Consider the following 21305-nt stretch of genomic DNA (forward strand, 5'->3'; position numbering starts at 1 on the left):
TATTGTGATTGGCGATGAAAAATAGATCTACTACGTTAATTCTAATCGCCACCGAAGCGGAATCTAAGTATAAAAAGACCACGAAATCTTGTTATGATGAGATAGTATAGAGATGAGTAGATATGTAGAATGATGAGATCAGCAATCGAAGGAAACTGTTGTGTAGCAACGTCAATTGAACAAGTTGTACGTCGTATGGTTGCAAAAAATACTAACAATGACAAATAAAAGACGTAAAACCGTGCTCTTGCATGACAACACCCGCCTATACGTTGCAAGAATTGTGAAGATCAGCGGCTCTTGTTCACATAGCTTGACGGGCACACGGTTTAGAAATGCTGAAGAAGTTCGAAAATGATTTCAAATTATCAGAATACATGCAAATGCCAAATATAAGTCAAGTATAATTGATTTCGTCATTACACCACAACAAATAATGCCTATATGTAATGGCTAGAGGTTGAAGAGATGCAAATAAATACAATATTTTACTAAGAATTGATTATTTAGATTTAGACCATATACCAGTGGTACATCTTCAAACCTTCGCCGTAATTAAAGGCGCAGCTAATTACTAAGATCAAAATCACCACTTCTTATACACTAGTATCATAAATTAAACGTTCCGTGGAACCCTTTGCTAAAAAAGCAAGTGCTTAAGAAACATTTTCTTTGTTACTATTCCTAATTCGTAATATTAATGACATTTTTTTATGTATTTTAAAGTCTCCTCTATACCAACGAAGGTTTATCTGGACTGGACCTACTGTTTAACGTCCGAACCACGGTTCTCAGCGTTAAGCCTACCGACTGGCCAGTGACCAACCAAGAAAACATCCGGTCTTACCCAGCCTGGTTATTGGCGTGACTGAGATGGTTATTCCTTGTCGGATTTTCCACTGTTGCCTGTAAAGATATTTACAATTACAATCACATATACCCCAGCAGTATTCGAACTATAGCAAAAGTAGGAGGACCGTCCTGTCGCCTTAACCACTGCGTCACGACGCCGGTATGGAGTTCAGTTATTTGAACATCTAGTGATAGATTTTTTACATAACAATAATTCAAATTATCGCTGGAAATAACTACAATGTGCGTACTTTATCGAAGAATTTAGCTCTCATACCATACAAGATCAGAAGACATAGGAACAAATATCCACTGGATCCAAGAAGTTGAATGAAGTATATTATCAGAAACTATTATATTAATTGGCTACAAATTTTTATTGATTCCTGAACTGAGGAATGAAATAATTCGAGTAATGGTGAGATATATACATGGTTATGCCAAAATGTTATCAAAAATGTTGATAAACAGCAAAAAATCCGCATGTATCATATATTGTATTACTGTTTATGTAATATATAATATGTAGGATTCATTTAATTTTGCTTGAGAAAATCCTCATTTATCATTACAATCCATTTACCAATAAGATGAAAAAATGACAAAAACATTCTGAATATAATCCTTATAAAATATAACTTAAGGGTGTTCAAATACTGTACCCATAGACAATGCACGATTTTACACTATGACATGAATGTCAGATAACTCAGACATCAAGAAACATTACTTTGAAAGGTAACACATTAGATGTTGCAAACAAGTGGTTTGCGTTTCAAAATAGGGAAAATTAATAATATATTTCGGTATATTTTACATGGCAACTGACAGAGGCAAGCCAATGAATCAACATGGATTTGAACTTCATGAATATTACATTTATGGTGAATACTGCTCGAGTAAAATATCTCGCCTTAGAAGTGCTGCGGGATAATACTTGTTTCTAAATATAAAAATCGTGATGTCCTTACTGCTGATACTGCAGTTTTCGAATCCATCGCTCGAGCGAAAATTTAGTGTCCTTAAAAATTTTAAAATAGAAAAACGCAATAGACTAAATACAAATACTGCAGTGTCTTTAATGGTAAGAGAGGAAGATAATAAGAAATTGGACGTCAATGTCAAGTTTAACCCATTAAGCTAAATGCTTGCAAGAAAAATATGGAAAAAGTGTAACGTTATCATTCATAACATCACACTTTACTCTTTATTACGAAAAGATAAAAATAAATATTGTTTAAAGCTATTGGTTGAAGCTTATCTCAATTTGTGGAATTTGATGAATTAACATTGTCAAACTTAATAATTTAACTAATCCACATGATCTATAACTTCTCAACTGTTAATGTTTCCAATCCATCCTATATCGATTTAAATAAAATAAGATATATCTATAAAAACGTCTAAACATTATTGCCCCAGAAGTTTGCAGCAACACGTGTATAATAAAATAACCTATATTCCGTGTATATTAGGTCATTCTATTAATAATCGTTGCACAGCGTAATATATAATGTCCCTCAAACCGTTTCAACTTTCAAAAATAAAGACAGCAAATAAAAGGATTCGGTTACATCGCAAATATCATTAAGTGGCCGAAAAAATCAAGCCAAATGTTTTCTCTCGTCAGTTTTGACCTCAATCGCATAAAACATTTGCGTCGAAACACCCCTTAAGAAGAGTAATCCGATAACTAATTTAGTTCGAGCTTAATTTATTTAGGCTAATGAGTTAATATATAACCGAAATTTTGTCTAAATTAAATCTGTTCATAATTCGATACTAATGGTTACGTTTTGATATCACGAAGAAATTTTATTAGGTTTAGTCCAATTATTTACTTAATCAACTATTGTTTGTTACTTTATTTCTTACTACTCAGTAGATTTTAGCTATTTGGAGGATAATATCATCCAATTTGCGATTATTAGCATTATTTTATTTTGATTGATACAGACAAATTTTTATAATTAATTAGTTCTTGCGATAATTTTGCTTCAACAGGCAACAATACATTCGATCATCCCATGCTTGCACTTTCTTCAACAAAATATGAAACAATATATTTAAGGTTTGTGCTACAGTTTACCACTTGCAAATAATGTAGCAATTTATCAAATCAAATCAAATATCAAATGATTTTGACATACAAACAAATAGATTACCTGTCAGTAATAATTGAAAATTAAAATTAAAATTAACAGGAATAATTAACAATAAAAAACATATTGGATAGAAACAAGCAAAGGCTCGTTGTATGAGGCTCCGAAATTTGTGGTGATTGTTTGAACGATAATCCGAACTATGTTTCCTTAACAAATTGTTATAAACATAACTTGGGGTTGCACAAAATAATCCAATATTAATATGATCCGAATTTTTACAAAAACAAAGTTCATCGCGACATTGTTCATCTATCATCGAAGAAATTAAACGGTTTCCAGAAAAAAAATCCCGAGTCAGTTCTCGGAGTTTGAAATCAGAAAAACCCTTTGAAATAATATAGTTAAAGTATGTATAAAAAATGTTAATTAAGTTTGGGTCTGAAATCAAAGTTCTGGACTTGTTGGATAATTGTTTATTAACTATTTATGAACTAGTTATATATTGTGCCATGTACTTTTTAGATTTAAATAAACTGAACGGTGACAAAATAACTCATTAGGTACAAATCTCTTATCAAATTATATGCGCATATGACATTAGTTTTTTACAAAAAAAAAGCTGATTGTCCTTTAGCTGCTATTAGTCCTAATAAAAGTGTAGAAGGCAAACTGAAGATTGCATTCACAAACAGCAAGTTGATACCAAAAGATTGATTTTTAACACTCATCATCTTGCAGAACAGAATTATTAATAAAATTGTTGATGATGAAACTTATATATCATTTTTTTTTATATTTCCACTGACCATGAAAAGAGAATATATATTCTGGAAGATGACGAAACTTGATTTGGCCAGGCTATCACTAGGTTTGGAATTGTGTTCTGGCCATTTTTTGAGATCAAAACACATGTATGAGGGAAAAGTTTTCAGTTAGAAAAATATGTCGATATTGTTGTTCAGTATTATTTATCAATATTATTAGAAATAGCTAGTTGAACACTTAATAAATGTAAAGAAGATTTTCCTGTAAAATAAGGATGCACTTTATATAGTAGTTTATAAGTGGAGAAAATAGTTAAAAAAAACTATGAATCTAGACAATTTAATAAATATTAATTATCATATGTAACTATTCAGAATAAATTGTTTTTAAAATAATTGAAGATAGTTCATATCCTCACAGCAATACTAGACCAAATCAATTTTTAAAATATATGTCTTCATTTTATCGGGCATGCCTTTATTCTGAACCTTTTCTCGCTCCATAAAGGTACTAAAAAGAAAAATTTTACAATGCATTATATATTAATCAACAACTGTTTCTAATCTTGTTGGCTAATTCATTTTTTCTTTAAATTTTCTTCAGTATCAAATTTTCCTTTTTTGGAAGCAGTTAACATTCAAGCTGTTTGAAAGTTCTTTGAGTTTGACCTGAATTTTCGCGTAACAAGTCTTACAATTAGTTGTCTTTGAACTTTTCTGGTTCTCCATGCAATTTTTTAATATTGACATCTACATTACAACTTTTAATTACTAAAACTAAAATCAACAAGTTTAGAAAACTATTTAATAGGATCATTCATTAGACAATGATTGATACCACATTACGAAGGTATAGTGCACGTTACTTGCATGACTCAGAAGCCTTTCTTAAGCTGAAAATGAAAGTTCTCTCGCATGCAGCATATTTACCAAACTTGACAACCATTTATTCCGGCCAGTGCAGAACTCCCTGGTGAATAAACAGTTCAAGCAGCTAAAGAATGTGTTTAAATTCTTCGATAACACTATCGCCTCGAAACCTGCAGGTTCATTTTGCGCCGGTATTCGTATGTTACCTGAGAGATGCACAAGACCATAAAATATAACGAAAATGTTTTTGTATATACACAAATTTGCTGAAAAATCTGCAAAAAATAATTCGTACTCTCATTATATCAACAGATTCTCATACCCTCTCATATAATTTTTATCGAGAGAAATAATAAAATGCTTATATAGACATACTAGCGACCCGCCCCGGCTTCGCACGGGTGCAATGCTGATACTAAATTAAATACACTACAGAAAAAATATGAACGTTGTATATAAAAACATAGCGGCCCGCTCCGACTTTGCACGGGCATAAAATATATATGCCTATGTCACTCAATGAAAACATGATTAAAATCGATCCAGTATTTTTGGTTCATTCATTACTGCCCTTGGCCTGCACGCATTAAATTTGGAGTAAAACAATTCCTCTTCCCCTATACTTACTATGAAGATTTCCTGCTATCTTTGGAATATCTAAATTCATACAATTTTTATTACATTACACATTTTTAAACGCAAATTTTAAATTTGTAATATCTCCGAAAATATTTATTTAATTTACATGCTGTAAGGAACGATATTGATCTATATTAATTGCACACTGTATTTAAGGTACTTAATTCGATAAGGATTAATGCCGTATTGCTTAAAACAGCTTCGTAAATAAGCCATTTTCTCACGTAAAAAGTAAACAATAAAAATGGTTAATGTGGGTTATCCCTAAAAGATAAACATATACCATCGCGGACTCTAAAATTAGCAATGTTGCCTTAGTAATATTATGCATGTATTATAGATATAAACCTCTTGAATCACTCTATCTATTGAAAAAAACCGCATCAAAATCCGTTGCGTAGTTTTAAAGATTTAACCGCACATAGGGATATAGGGACAGAAAAGGCGACTTTGTTTTATACTATGTAGTTATATACATAAAATGTATGTCTACATCTTGTCTTTTCAAGCATTTTATGCAATATTTTACGTATTATTAAAAATATTATTCCCGATTATTTTCTCCTGGTCGTGTATGTATAAAACCAGCAGATATTATTTTAAAATTATGCAAATGAAAGATGATATCGGTATGGAACTAGTTATTTGCGTATTATGAATACGAAATGATACGTTTTAACTTGAGTAAATTTTTTTTTCGTCCGGTTCACGTTCTTTGAAAACCATCCAACAATAATAATGTTACGATGGCGATGATGGTTATTATTAGTTCAACGTAAATAATTTTTTGTTTACCGGAACATTATTTTGGATTTAAAATTAATCTACTTCTCATTCACGAGCATAATAAGTGAAAGGTCAACGTGAGCGACCACCGTGATCAAAGATATTCCTCCAAAATCGTTCGTTTAGAAGCAGCCACTGATAGCAAATAGCTTTTTTGTCATATACGGTTGTCGGTATAGTTTTTTTAACAGTACGTCAATGGTTTTTTTATTGACATCAATAAACATGTACTGTCACAGTTTCGTTCTGTTTTAGCAGCTCCTAATACACTATACCTTGCTGATTTCACCATATGCAAAGATATGTCAGCCTTGGTGCCAACCTGAATGACTAACCCATAACTTTTTGCAGTAAAATTGTCATAGTACAAACAAATGTCAAGCAATGATTGTCAAACCACGATTTTTGAAACGGTTCGAAATGTCATTCTCAACCAACTCGTGTGACAGCAATTTTTCTTCCATTTTGGATCTTTCCAATCGCATTTAACAGTAATTAACAATGATACTTCACATTTTCACCAATAGATATAACTGATAAGTACAAAATACATAGTACAAAATGGAAAACAAAAAATACTATCGAAAAAGTTCGTTTAGTAGTCTTCCTATTACTTCAGACAACAACATACTATACTGCCAGGTCAGAAAGAAACATAACACCAAAATTCAGTTTCTAACTCCGTGTGAAGGAAAATGTTTTATGTGTTCCCTAACCACAAAGCTAATAGTGATATGGTAAAGTTAACAATACTGTGGGAAAACGTTGGAGAAAATCGATGTTCTATTCATTCCACAAGGCTATTTTTAAAAGAAAATATGTAGAGGAGAGGTTTTGAAATATATAAACGCCAAATTATTCCATGGTTGTTTAGTTAGTGAAATTATAGGCAATGAAAAACCATGATGCCAAATCACGACATTGTGCTCTAATCTAGAAGTTTGGGTAAAAACATTGAAGTTTGAACGATCAAAAGCGAACTGGCGAACAAAGGAACTATTTACTAATTATATATGTTCTGTATATTTCTATATTATGGGTTTTTACCATTTAGTACAATTCACTACACAACACACATTTCGATGTCTGTGTTCCTGTCAGTGTAGTCCAAGAGTTGCAGCACTACGTTGTGAATATGGAAAGGGAGTATTTCCTCATGTCTTGTTGTGAATCTCTAAATTTTCTCTATCACGGTTGGAATTTCTGTGTAAGTAATGTTTTGATGGTATCTGGGTGCATTCACATAACTTCTCAAGACTATATTCTGAAATATTTGTATTATGCTAATATTACTTCTCGTAGAAGATCTCATAGTACAACAGCTGATTATTATGGACCTTAGATTTTTATCCAAATAACCAATACATTTTTGTACTACAATTCAAGTTTGTTTTCGATAGCCTATACTGTTTAACGCACCTATTGCACCAATAAAACATCATCATATAGCATACGCGCACACAGTAACCAAAAGCAATGAAAGCTCATAATTTACAGCATACCTCTATTGACGAGCCAACATATTGGTTGACAGATAAAAATAAAATTTCCAACGTTTGTGTTACTAAAAATATTGGCACCAAAAAGTGCAAAGAGGAAGCATGTTTTGATGTAACAAGAATATTCTCAACAAATAAAATCACGTTTTTGCATAACACCAAAACTAACTAAATTTAACTCTCAAACCAGATACAGATACAGAAACAGCAACAATCAATATAACAAAACTATACAAGAAACCGCACGGTACACAACTCCTAATAGCACGACATATAAAAAGTTTAATTATATATCATCTACAGTTAAACAAAAAATTGCCGAAAAGAGAAAACTGCAAGAAACCTGGCAACAAATCAAAACAGAAACGAGAGGCAAGAGAGAATTCAACTAAGCAAGAAAAGGGCTGAAAGAGCTAATAAATAACGAACAAAATCAAGGAATTCAAAAATATTTAAAAAACTTAACGCCAACTGATGCAACGGAACATTCTCTCTGGAAAGTAACAAAAAAGATCAACAACATAATCCATCCATTAAAACTGAAAACAATACCTGGGCTAGGAATGTTAAAGATAAAGCGAAAGCTTTCCCTAAACGCTTAAAAACAGTATTTAATCCATAGCCGCCTGAAATATCCGCAACAAAAAAAACTTATATAATTGACTTTCTTGACTAAAATTCCATTTCAAATGGATCTGCGACATGAGAAATTTATAGTTAAAGAAGTAAAACAAACAACAATTAAAAAAATCAATGCTAAAGAAGCTCCTAGTTTTGGCTCAGTTACCGGAAGAATCTTAAGTCTTCTGTTATCGTCCTATAAGCCCGTTACCTGTGATCTCTAAAGTTCTTGATAAACTATACATTAAGAGACTCAAAATAATCACAAAAGAGAGAAATATTATTCCATACCATCAATTTGGCTTCCGGAACACCAGAACAAATACATAGATTAGTCAACATAATTAATAACAACCTAAATGATAAAAAATATTGCTCCGCTGCCTTTCTCGATATTTCTCAGGCCTTCGACAAGATGTAGCACAATGGACTGCATGTTGAAATTGAAAAAGCTTTTGCCCCATACGCACTTTCAACTACTAAAATCATACCTCACAGGCAAAATATCTGCCTTGTGAAATATGGAGACGAACACACTGTCCTACATCCGATATATTCGGGTGTTCCTCAGGCTAGTGTTCTTGACCCACTGTTATATCTGTTGTCTGGGAAACCTTCAACTTCATTAGATCTATTATATCTATTATACTATTAGAATAGTATCTAGAATAATATTAAGATTATAAGTTTGTGCAACAGATGACTTACTGAAGCGATCTTCTACATGTCAGGGTAGTTATATTGTATAACGGAAATAATATAATAACACTTATTGTCCACGGGCAGATTGTTGATTGTTCTAAGAGTTTAATAAAAAAACAGTTTATTTTCTTTTTGATATGCTCCTTTCAAGGTAGTTTTGCTTTTAATAATAAGTTTAATCCCAAGGCATGTTACTTAGCGTTCTTACTGTATGGGATAATAGTAATATTCAAATTTATTGGTATATAAACTTTTTGGTTGTAGGAGAATTCAATATGCACTGACTTACTCTCGTTAATATTTATGATCCATGTTTGGAAATAATGAAATTGATATGTCACATGTATAGAATAGATAAGAACAGAAACCAAAGCATTGTCTTGCGGTAGAGCTGCTTTTGTTTCTTTCGATATAGAGCAAGCTTTTTCTCTTCTTGTTTAATCCCTTATGCCAGATTTTGCTAGCGAAGCTACGCCCAAGAATAGCTGTGCAATTTTTTTTCTCGTCAGCCTTTTTTCCGAAACTAATACAACAATAATATACAATTTATATTAGATGAATCTATTCAGAAATATTTCTACATTAATTAATAGCATTAAAATAATTCAAATGATAATTTGAATTGTACCTGATACTGTCAATGGGATTAAAATGATTTATGTTCATTTTATCATCACACGACCATCTATTAAAATAATTATCCGATTAGGGATACTGAATTCGTAATTAAATAATTAATTAAGGAAAAAAGTTCCACATTCCACGGTCGGTACAAATCGAAACGTAGCGCATGACAAAAAACGACATAGCAACAAAGATTAATTCGTTGCATATTCACAGGCTAATTAGACATATTGTCTGCATTCTGAATTAGTACCGGTTAAAACTGCATCGTTCGGAACAAGCCGTATTGTGGTTAATTTACAACCAGCTCAAATTTAAATTCCACATATCGGCGGTAACCAACCCCGGCAGATTACGCGGAGTTAGCGAAAAGTTGTGTTCTGCGTTTTTCGTTCATCTTTGATAAATAGACATCCGCCGGTGCGACTTGTGGGTCAGTGCTCCTGAAAGGTCGACTGCCAGCCTATCTTTCCATCTTTTCGGCGGTCTTCCGATGATCCTTCTGCCTTGAGCTTTCCAATCACGCGTTGTTTCTGCAGTTTGGTCGTCACTCATCTCGGCTACGTGGTCGTTCCGCTCCTTTGTGCTGATTTTTTCACTACCTCTCTTCGGGGCAACGTTTCATAAGTCTTATATTGCACTTAAGGAGATATTCTAGTCTAGAAACTTGAAAATAATCCTTTTTCCTTCATATTTTCAAAGCTTACCCCCTTAAGGATATGGCCATAAGAGATTTTTCCAAAATAGAAATTATTTTCGGAGATGTTTTAGTGACGCATCATCGCAAATTGAAAAATATATAAGATAGAGGAATGTATGAAGCAGTGGCTGTTGATGTGAAAGTTGTCACTCAATATCACAACAACACAGCCGAGTTCTTTCTGACAAAATCGGATGATATTGATGTGGACGACATGTGGTCCATTTCCTAGTTGCATACTCTGTTGTTTCAGATTGAGATCACAACTGGTCCTCAGAATCATGTGATTTAACAGCTAATTCTTATTATGGAGTTATTGAAAGTTAAAGATCATCTCAGCAGGCTCATAACTATCAATGTATTGATGGATGAAATTCAATGCTACAACAATGAAATTCAATTATATTTATGCAAGATACTCAGAAAATTTCCATAATGGGGTGCCTTCTATTTAATTAAAACCTTTACGTACATTTTGGGACACCCTAGACAATTTTATACAGTGAATATGTGCTCAAAATACACTAGTCATATTAATACAATATATAATTTTAATACATATTGTTACATTTTTTAATTAAATAAATTTAAATGTTTGAATGTTAATAATTTTAAATATGAAGATACAGAATACGTTGTGAAACATATTAAATGTAGCCTTAGGATGCACCTGTTTTGTTTTTTCGATTTCTGTCTTAAAGAACAACTAACAAATAGGACAAGCTATTCTATCTAGTAACACTACAGTACTAAGAAAGCATACTATACAGGGCAACTTGTTACCACCCTACAAGGCATTTATTCTTTCTCATTTATTTCAGTTTGATTCCGTCACACCAGCTCTTCAGATAATCCTGGTGAATAAAAATCAATAAAATGTCTACTTCTGCAATACATAATAATAATATTTTGAATGGTAGTCAATAATCACTTAAAATAATCATATTCTTTTAAAATGCTACTAATTCTTAGTCTAGACTTTACATAGAGTTTATGTAGCAATACCTCAGAAAATCGTTCATTCAAGTCATTAATATTTAATCTTATTTCATGAAATTATATAAATTAATACATCGATTTTATATCACCAGACTTCGCTTGTTATCATCACTATATCATTTGAAATTATCTATTAATAATAAAATTTTTAACAGAATTATTCAATAGATTTAGGCAAAAAGAATATCCTTAACATATTACTAACAAGGAAGCAATAGACTCTAAAGAAAAATTAGATAGATGATATTTCCCAATAGCCACCCTGTAGTTGCTCAAACTCTTGGAAATCTTGTTTTTACGACAAATGCATCAGAAAATAATGCATTAACTGAATGTATCTTGAATAAATGGTGACAATAGAGCACATTAAAACTGCTTTTATTTATATAATTAGCAATACAATATCATAATCATCAATAACTATATAATTATATTCTAAATTAATTAGTAACCCTATCTATAATCAAACAGGTAGTAGTTATTCAAAGTCCTAATAGTATATTCAAATTTGATTGAATATTTCATTAAACATTCTGTCGAAATATAAACCATTAATATTAAAGATAATTAAAAAAATAGCAAATAAAAACGTATCATTAGCGCGATGTTCCCAAATTAAAACGGTCCAAAACATCTCAATAATAACACCATCAACGTTTAACAAACGAATTAAATACGTGAAATATCACGAGACATATTTCATTTAAAACATCATTATTTATAAAGACGCCAGATAAATTGTATTTTTAAACTTTTATCTCCCCATTATCATTCAAAAAACATTTCAGCAATGGTCTACGAAAAAACTTCTACTATACGTTATTAACGATAAGAATTTTCGCGAAATCAGGATATATCAGGTGAATAATAGATCCACAGAAACCATATGCAATGATTGGTTTATAACGCTTCTATGAAGTAACAATTGATGCTCTGATAATATCAAAAATACGTAGTCAAAATAGACCTGTTAGATGAGATCTATTTGGTTAGTTAAAACTCTGATGATACCACAAATAGCAACCGTGAACTAAGATCAATGTCTGTATAAGGATAGATAGAAAGATAATGTAAATATTATGGTTGCAGAACATAAAATAGAATGAGGCACCCTAGATGCCATTGACTAACCATTGTGTTTTTGGAAACCGGAATTTCAAAAAACAATTGCGATTTAAGCGAATGAATTGCTTATATAGGTGTCATAAAACGTAAGAATCAAATGTAATGGGAAAATTAACTTTTTCGTTAATTATTTCGGTTAAACTTTATTCGATTAACTACATAGTAAGGGAGACTGCATATCTAATTATAAATATTATGGTTGCAAAACATAAAATAGAATGAGGCACCCTAGATGCCATTGACTGACCATTGTGTTTTTGGAAACCGGAATTTCAAAAAACAATTGCGATTTAAGCGAATGAATTGCTTATATAGGTGTCATAAAACGTAAGAATCAAATGTAATGGGAAAATTAACTTTTTCGTTAATTATTTCGGTTAAATTTTATTCGATTAACTACATAGTAAGGGAGACTGCATATCTAATTATAAAAAATATTATAATTATATTATTCACACTTATATAATATAAAAATAAAATCATAATTTTTTAATGTTAAAGAAAATCTGTAACACTAGAAACTGTAATAGAACATATAATCTGTAACACTAGAAACTGTAATAGAACATATATATATATATATATATATATATATATATATATATATATATATATATATATATATATATATAATAGAGCTGGTAGATGAGATCTATTTTGTTAGTTAAAACTCTGATGATACCACAAATAGCATTTTGGAGGAGCTACAGTTTCAACATGCTCATACCACAATTTGTTCAAGATCGTGCATGACCACGACTGGAACTCCGCTTTAACTCCATTTTCTGATGTACGGTAAAGTGTAATCACTGGTCTACGCCAATAAGCCAAAGACAACCTGCAATACATCATTCGCCATGTTATTATCTCCAAACCGGACTAATCATATGCCAGAAATCATGTTCAAATAGAGGTTACTAAAGAGAAACATTTTAATAAAGATAATTTTAATGATAATTATATAATTTATTTGATTTTATTCTATTTTAAAGTGACTATACCTACAATTATCCAAACAGTAAAAAGACCTGACAACAAACTCATATCAATGAAGAAACTCTACAGCTTTTTGATACAACTATTAGTCTCTAATGACTACTAAAGTAATAATAACTGTAACGAAATCTTCAATCTAGGGGTGCCAAAGACTATTTCGATATTTCGCTATACCGATATTTTAAAAAATATGGAAAAACTATCGATATATCGGAGAAAAATAAATATCGATATTTTACAAAAACTATATCGATATTTTTAAGAAACAATAAAAATAGTGAAATATTATATATTTCTTCTAAATATTTTAAAAATTGGTGATATTTTTGATAAACCTTTAAAAAGTTCATCAACATTTATCAAAAATTATATTTAATTTATTTTGAAAAATCGGCCAAAAATATCGATATTTTTCTCAGAAAATATCGATATATCTGCATCACTACTTCAATCAATCTATAAACGCGAAATTTAAAGGTTTCTTGAAAAACAAAAAAATTAAGGCACATTATCTTATACAGTTAATTTCTGTTCATTCAGAGTGTATAAAATACAGATTTTAATAGTTTATTTAAAATTTTGATAATATATCTACCATTTTATGTATTCTCCGTTCTACATTATATCGAATTCTGCTGTGTCCAATCAATTAATAAAAAATCAGCAACTCAGCATGAAAAAATAATGCTCTTGAAGTAAGGCATTCTGTGCACGTTTCAGTAGCACAATAAACATCGGGTTGCAACTGTTTTGGCCTCGGTTCTAGAAACCACGGCAGTAATTTACCATAAGTCATGATTCTTTAAGGATGTAATAACACTTATGATGGTAAACTTTAATAATACTATGAATTATTTAAAATAATTATATATTTATAACTAATTTTACACTGTATATAGTTAAGAGCTAGAAAAATTATAATTATATATTATGTTGTATTAATGATCGTAGATTTAGAAGATTATATAATAGGTAGACTGAAAACCTGACCCATATACCTCTAATACTAAAAGAAACTACTACAATCAAAATGTAGTACCAATTTTGACATAAATAGAAAAAAAGATTAGATATTTGCCTGAGCTATTTCATCCTTTTCGAAGTCAACATTTCATTTTGACCAGATTTCTGGAACGGTCTTTGGAGCTTTCTTTGATTTAGTTTCAATTTTGACTTTTTCTTTTTTTTTTTAATTTTGAGAATAGCTGTTAAATTAAAGATTGGAAACAAAAGTATTCCATAATAAAGACTAGTGATTGGGAAGTAAATGTAAGGCTCTATTATGTATTTTTTTGTTTTCAAAGTATATTCTCATTTTTCTAATACTTTTTGTTCACTCTTTTATTCACCATAAACATCTAAATTTTAATTATATACAAATGATTGTTGCGACTTTTTACTCTTTGGCTCTTAAAATCAATGTCAAGTTAAAATTTACAATTAATTCATTACTACTGTTCTATTGTACTTGCACTAATACACAAGCCAGGCGAGTGCGGGATTAATACATCATTATGTCACTGTTACATGGAAGAGTGGTCAACTTTAATAAAACTATAAATATTTCACTGTAAGGTCATAGGCAAGAATACAACGCTGATTAAAATCAAATATATAATAAACTTCAATCAGAACTCAAAAAAAACATTATCCATTATCGATAACTATTGACTGAGGGTCAAAAAGGTTGAAACCACGGGTTTCAACGTTTGGCATCTCTAATAAAAATTCCATTATATATTACGAAGTACTAGCCATCACAGATTACCTGCCAAGATTTCAGACGGTGGGTTTGGTGACGCTACTATTGATATTTTTGAAACAAAAATAAATAAATTTAATTCAAAATTGATTATTAAAGATAAATAATTATGTCTGTAATTATTCTAAATATTATTAAAAAAGATGGAAATAAAAATCACAAGGAAACTTGTGAAACAAGGTCATAGAAAGAATTACTATGGATATCACACAGGAACTTATTCTGTTTTATTAAAAGTTTAATTGGAAAGTGTTGTTTGGCTCTATTTTAAAGAAGATTTGTCAGCACTTAGTAGCTGAAAACAACTAAAATCAACCAATAACACAACAGTTAAAAAAATGTGTGTGAAATGCAGAAGTGTTCTGCTCAAAACAATGTAATATGTTACAAGCAGTTGATTTTGAGGACAAGACTACAAGACATCAAGTTTGAATTGAGTGTATTACATGTTTGCAGATGCAGACATCAAAAGTAACTTCAGAAAAATAAATTTAATTGAAATGAAAATGTCATACCAGAAAAATTACTATTACTTATTTTCAGAATGGAATGGTACTAGTGTTACTAATTAATAATAAAACTACTCAAATAAAATACAAACCGATTATCTGAATCAATTTCCAGCCTTTAACGCCCTCGTAATTCTAGATTTAATTTCAAATCTTCATCTTTTCTCGTCAGTCAACTCAAACCAATAACCTTCAAGTAGTTTTTAAAGTTTTGGTCAGCGTGATATCATAATTGAATGAAAGAAGTAATAACTGTCGAAAAGTGTTAGGCAAAGTCTTTCTCGACCTTGCACAGGCTTTTGACAGAGTATGACATAAAACAGAGTGTGTGTTGTAAAACACACTCGGTATTAAACATGAAGGACTACACTCTAATCTCAAAGTAATAAAGTCTGGCGTGCAACGGGGAAGTGTGTTGGGGTCAATACTCAATCTTCTTTACACCAGTGATCTATTTGCACAATTGTCACTTTTACAAAAAGCAACTCCAATCTGTTCTTAATAAAGTGGCCATTTACTCTAAACAAATGGCGAATTAAATACAATCGACGCACATTTATGTCCCTAAATAGAGACGCCACAACGTCTGCATTATCAACATGCAAATGTCATATGCCTACAACAAAATACCTTGGTATAACCCTGAAGCATACAAAAAAAAATGCGACTAAATCATCATCAAGTTCAGGGAAATGTATTAGTTGCTTGGCCGAAACTTCGCCTTATCAGCTTACAAGTGATCTAAAGGTGCCAAAATAAAGTGTATTGTGAATGCACGTTTTGTACGCATTTGTAACTTCCATCGCGACCTAGAAATTGGGAGAGTCACGGACATTCTCACATTATATGACGATTTCCCTCAAAGAAAACTCTAGAACAATGTCAACGCAGAAATATCTACACTTCTAAATGTGCACAATGCCACCCGACGTCTTACATTTTTACTAATATCTGAACACTATGTGATGTATGTAATAAATGTAGTTAGACCGACTACTTTTCAGCCGAAATGTACGGCTATATAATTGGTAAAAAAACATTCACTTCATTCGTAACTACTACTTAAAAGTCTAAATACCGATGCAACTGCAGAAAATCAAACTAGAAACAAACACATAACTTACCAGCAATTGTTATATATCGACAACACAATATTATATAAAACCTTACGCATTCGTCCACTACCACCACAGCCAGTACGAAACGCACCGCGACATTTACAGCGTTCGATAAGATTCCGCTCAGTTTCAAAGATAAACAAAACAATTACTGTAATTACTGATTCGCCAACAGTATGTTTAAGGGTCATTTCCAATTTAAAAAAGCTGAAACGCACAATAGACCATAAGTTATATTTAAATATATGGCACCATGTGTTCGGTCGCTTAAGAGACTTTTACGATTAAGAACTACACTTCTCTAGAACAAGATTTAAACGTTATAGCGTTTACGAAAAGACTGTTCACATAAAATGCGAATATTAACTTACAATTTAGTTGTTTTGTTTGTTCTGATAGTTAAAATACACATTTTATATGCTATACTATTAATAAAATTTCATTAACAATAACAATAAAATACAAGTAATTAAGTCTTCATCGTTTTATAAAAAGATGTATAAATGTATAAATAAACGCATAAATGGGACTAGCAACTCTTCCTATCAACATCTTTATTAGATACGCTTAATACAATCTTAATTTACTACTACTTTTCCTATGTACTTGGATTAATTCACACGCAAGACGAGTGCGAGAAAATACATCAATATGTATTCCTGAATTATAAAATTATAACAATTTATAGCTATAGTTTACACTAAGGTATACACTTTAAGTTCGTATGGTTTTGTTCGCTTCAATCTCCTGACATCCTGCGCGCTGTCCAGCAGTTGTATTGCTTCCACGTTAGCATGATTTAGTAATCTTCTTTCGTGATTCAAGGCGAAATCCTGGATAACCTCGCAAATCCATTTGATTTACAGGTCATCGTGCAGTTCTTCGTTGGTTACGTAGCGATAGGCATTGGTAATCAGTCGAAGAACCTTGTTTTGACAGCGTTGTATGACTAGTTGATTTGAATTTTTAGCCTCATATTTACACCGCATAGGTCCAAATTGGCTTTATAATTGTATTATAGATCAACCTCTTTGATTTTAGATCAAGTTGAGAGTATCTTCCGACTAACCAGTATAGTTTTATTTTGGTTCTAATGTGTTTTGCTTTTTGTCTAATGTGATGTTTCTAGTATACATATATATTAACAATATTTATAATGTAATTGTCCTTTTTATTGATATTTTATACTATATAACAGGTCAATTGGAAAATCCCCGGCCTGGCCCTTAAATGATGCTACTAGAATTAAATCCATATGGTTTTTAGTTAGCCCTAACCCTCAAAAGATGCGTGTATAAATTTGACAGCTGTCGGATCATTAGTTTGTGAATTATACCATTTTGAGTGAAGTAACTTTTGTTATAGTGATAAAAATGGATAAAAGAATTTCGCGTGTTGATAAAATATTGCTTTTTGAAGAGAAAAAATACAGTTGAAACAAAAACTTGGCTTGATGCCGAATTTCCGGACACTGCCCCAGAAAATCACCCGTCAAGGATTGGTATACTAAGTTTAGACGTGGTGAAATGAGCACCGAAGACGATGAACGCATTGGACACTCAAAAGAGGTTGTTACCGACGAAAACTTTTTAAAAATTCACAAAATGATTTTGAACGAGCGTAAATTGAAGCTGAATGAAACAGCAGACACTCTAAAGATATCATCTTAACGTGTATCATATCATTCACGAATATTTGGGTATGAGAAAGCTCTGTGCAAAATGGGTGCCGCACAAGCTCACTTTTGACCAAAAACAACGACGAGTTGATAATTCGGAGCAGCGTTTGAAGATGATAAGGCGTAAGAAACCCGATATTCTGCGTCGATATGTGACAATGGATGAACATGGTTCCATCATTTCACTCCGAAGTCCAATCGACAATCATCCGAGTGGACTGCACACGATGAACCCGCTCCAAAGCGTGGGAAAACGCAACAGTCGGCTGGCAAGGTTATGGCGTCTGTATTTTGGGATACGTATGGAATAATTTTCATTGACTACCTTGAAAAAAGAAGGACCATCTACAGCGACTATTATACAGCGTTATTGGACCGTTTGAAGAACCAAATCGCCGAAAAACGGCCGCATTTCAATAATAAGAAAGTGCTGCTTCACCAAGATATTGCACCGTGTCAAAAATCCATGATGCAATCCATTGGGCTTCGAATTGCTTCCTCATCCACCGTATTCTCCAGATCTGCTCGCCAGTGACTATTTCCTATTCTCAGATCTCAAAAGAATGCTCGCTGGGAAGAAATTTTCGTCAAATGAAGAGATGACCGACGAAACTGAGACCTATTCTGAAGCAAAGAACAAATCGTACTACAAAAATGGTATTGAAAAGTTGGAGAGTCGCTATAATCAGTATATCCACCCTTGAAGGGAATAATGTTGAGTAAAAAAAACTAATTTTGCCAAAAAAATGTGTTTTACTTTGGTAGGCCGGGGACTTTTCAACTGACCTGTTATATTTAATGTATTTTAAATATAGTTGTATTGTAAATTAAAGAGTTGTAATGTAAAAAAAATACCTACTAAGTGATTGAATATCAATTGGATCAACCAATTGCTCTTTTGCTTTTTGTTTTTGCCTTATTAAAGATCCCAAGCAGGCAATAGACCTTGCATATCTAGAATATCCCATTGTTGTAATCTTGATTCTAGAACTTCCATATTCTTCCGTGACTACTGTGAGTAGTCATATTCTACTTACAAGTCATAGATTTTTGAATAATCTAAATATTTTAAAATAATTTTAAAAGACATAAAATGTCAAAGATTCGTTACTTCACTGTATTTTTTTAATTGGGAATCCTGCTCTAACAATGAGCACAACAAAAGTTTTAAAAGTCATTGACAGTTTTTTATTAATCAGCCTTTTTAGTAATATGTAATATGACTGAACATGAGCTAAAACATATATGTAGAGCCCATGAAAAGCTGAAATAAGATGTTCTGATGGATAGGACATCAATATTCCCGAGATATAATTGGAAGTAAATAGTATGAGACATAATTGTTCTGGTAAATGCCATGAAAACTATAAAACATAGTAATATTTTGATCTAAAATTGTTACTACTATCAGTAATAATACCGCTACATCAATAAATTGTTCAAAAATGTATAAATCACGCTCTACCAAAAGTAGGACAGATCAAATTCAAAATCGAAGGACTGCTTAGTCAGAAGATACTTCAAACTTGGCCTAAGATCAAAAATATTAATTTATCATCAATAGTAAGACCTGTTTGGACTTATAAGATGCAAATATGTGGTTGTACTAAAATATCCAACTTACTAGTGATCCATAGCTTTGGTAGCTAACAAACATCAAAGGGATTATCAAAGAGTTCATCTTAAAGAATGAAATAAGATTACTAAATCACAGCAACGTGGAACCAACAGAGTTACTGTACAAGGTGTTATTGGTGCAAGTACAACAGAACAATAGCAATAAATGAATGTTGTACTAAGCATGTGTAATGTAAGTACAATGTGTGTTTGAAGTTTTATGTTTATTTAAATTTTGCGTTTATTCAAAAAAAAATCTCAAAATTTTTGTTATGTTAAACAAATATGTATAAATAGTGATATACTACTACATTATCGTAATTAATAATATCTTCTAGAAGTTCATTAATTCTTCGTAGATCAAAACATCATCGTACATGTAAAAATAACAAACCGAAAATGTATGAAAATGTTGTAATGGCAATTATCTAAAATGCAGGATGTTATTATTAAATAAATAATACGTGTTTATATATATACAACGATTGAAAAATGAAAATAAACACAATTATCACAATTATTTGCGAATTCGCCAGCGATAACCCTTTGAAGAATTAGCCAGAAAACACGCTCCGTTGAGTTTGCAGCGAAAAACCGAACATATCAATTGAATTGAAAATAGATTTTGTTTGCTACTTTTATTACTCGTAACCTTAGAACAAATAGTCGACGATATTTAAAAATCCTACCCGTCCTTCAACTCAAAAATAATCACTCGGTCTGAATATAATTAGAAACAAACAATTATTTTTACATCGAGCCCGACATGATACCAGATAATGCAGAGGATTTACATAATTTGATAGAGACTATAAATATAATACTACTACGCTCCGTACTTGGTACTATCTTTCGTTAGATCTTTCGATATCATTTTATATAGGAAAGCAAATCGTAATTTAGCTTCTAGCTAGCAGCTAACGCCGATCTTCCTAAAACCTTGACAAGTATTACCAGGACTTTTGGATGCCAAGACATGTATAAGCATGTAATTAATATTCAATGTCCATCGTTCCCTAATTTGCTGAACTTTTTTTCTATAATTAGAAACAACATTATTCAGACATAATTATTTTATTACTCTTCATTTGGCCCAAATCTCATACAACAGTCACAGAGGGCTAAATCTGGAGGATATGCTGAATGGCCTAACAGTTTGTAGTCTAATTTATAAATTATTGTCATGGAGCATTGTCTTAATGGGACAATACAATAAATATCTAATAGTTTCCAAAGCTCTGAATAATATTCACCGATTATCATTTTTTACCATTTTCGAGATAATCGATATGAATAATTACGTGTGCATCCCAAAAAAAAACTATGGTTGATCGACAGA

At 31.5% G+C, this 21305-nt stretch overlaps 1 protein-coding gene across 3 annotated transcripts in view; it reads right to left on the bottom strand.

Moving 5' to 3' along the window:
* Gbs-76A (Glycogen binding subunit 76A) overlaps positions 1-21305 on the bottom strand; it is a 75498-nt gene that overhangs the window by 45997 nt on the left and 8196 nt on the right. The window contains exon 1 of one of the 3 annotated variants that reach the window (XM_076408824.1): positions 16678-16877. The exons of the other annotated variants lie outside the window; for them this stretch is intronic. Within the exon in view, the coding sequence (XP_076264939.1) occupies positions 16678-16862 (185 nt within the window). The 5' untranslated portion in view covers positions 16863-16877. Of the gene's footprint in view, positions 1-16677; positions 16878-21305 lie in introns of those variants that run through there. 3 annotated transcript variants of the gene reach the window in all.

This window comes from Rhynchophorus ferrugineus, unplaced genomic scaffold (genome assembly GCF_030347505.1).
Source record: "Rhynchophorus ferrugineus isolate W39M unplaced genomic scaffold, kcgeb_rfMv2 rfM6, whole genome shotgun sequence".
Taxonomy (NCBI): Eukaryota; Metazoa; Arthropoda; class Insecta; order Coleoptera; family Curculionidae; genus Rhynchophorus; species Rhynchophorus ferrugineus.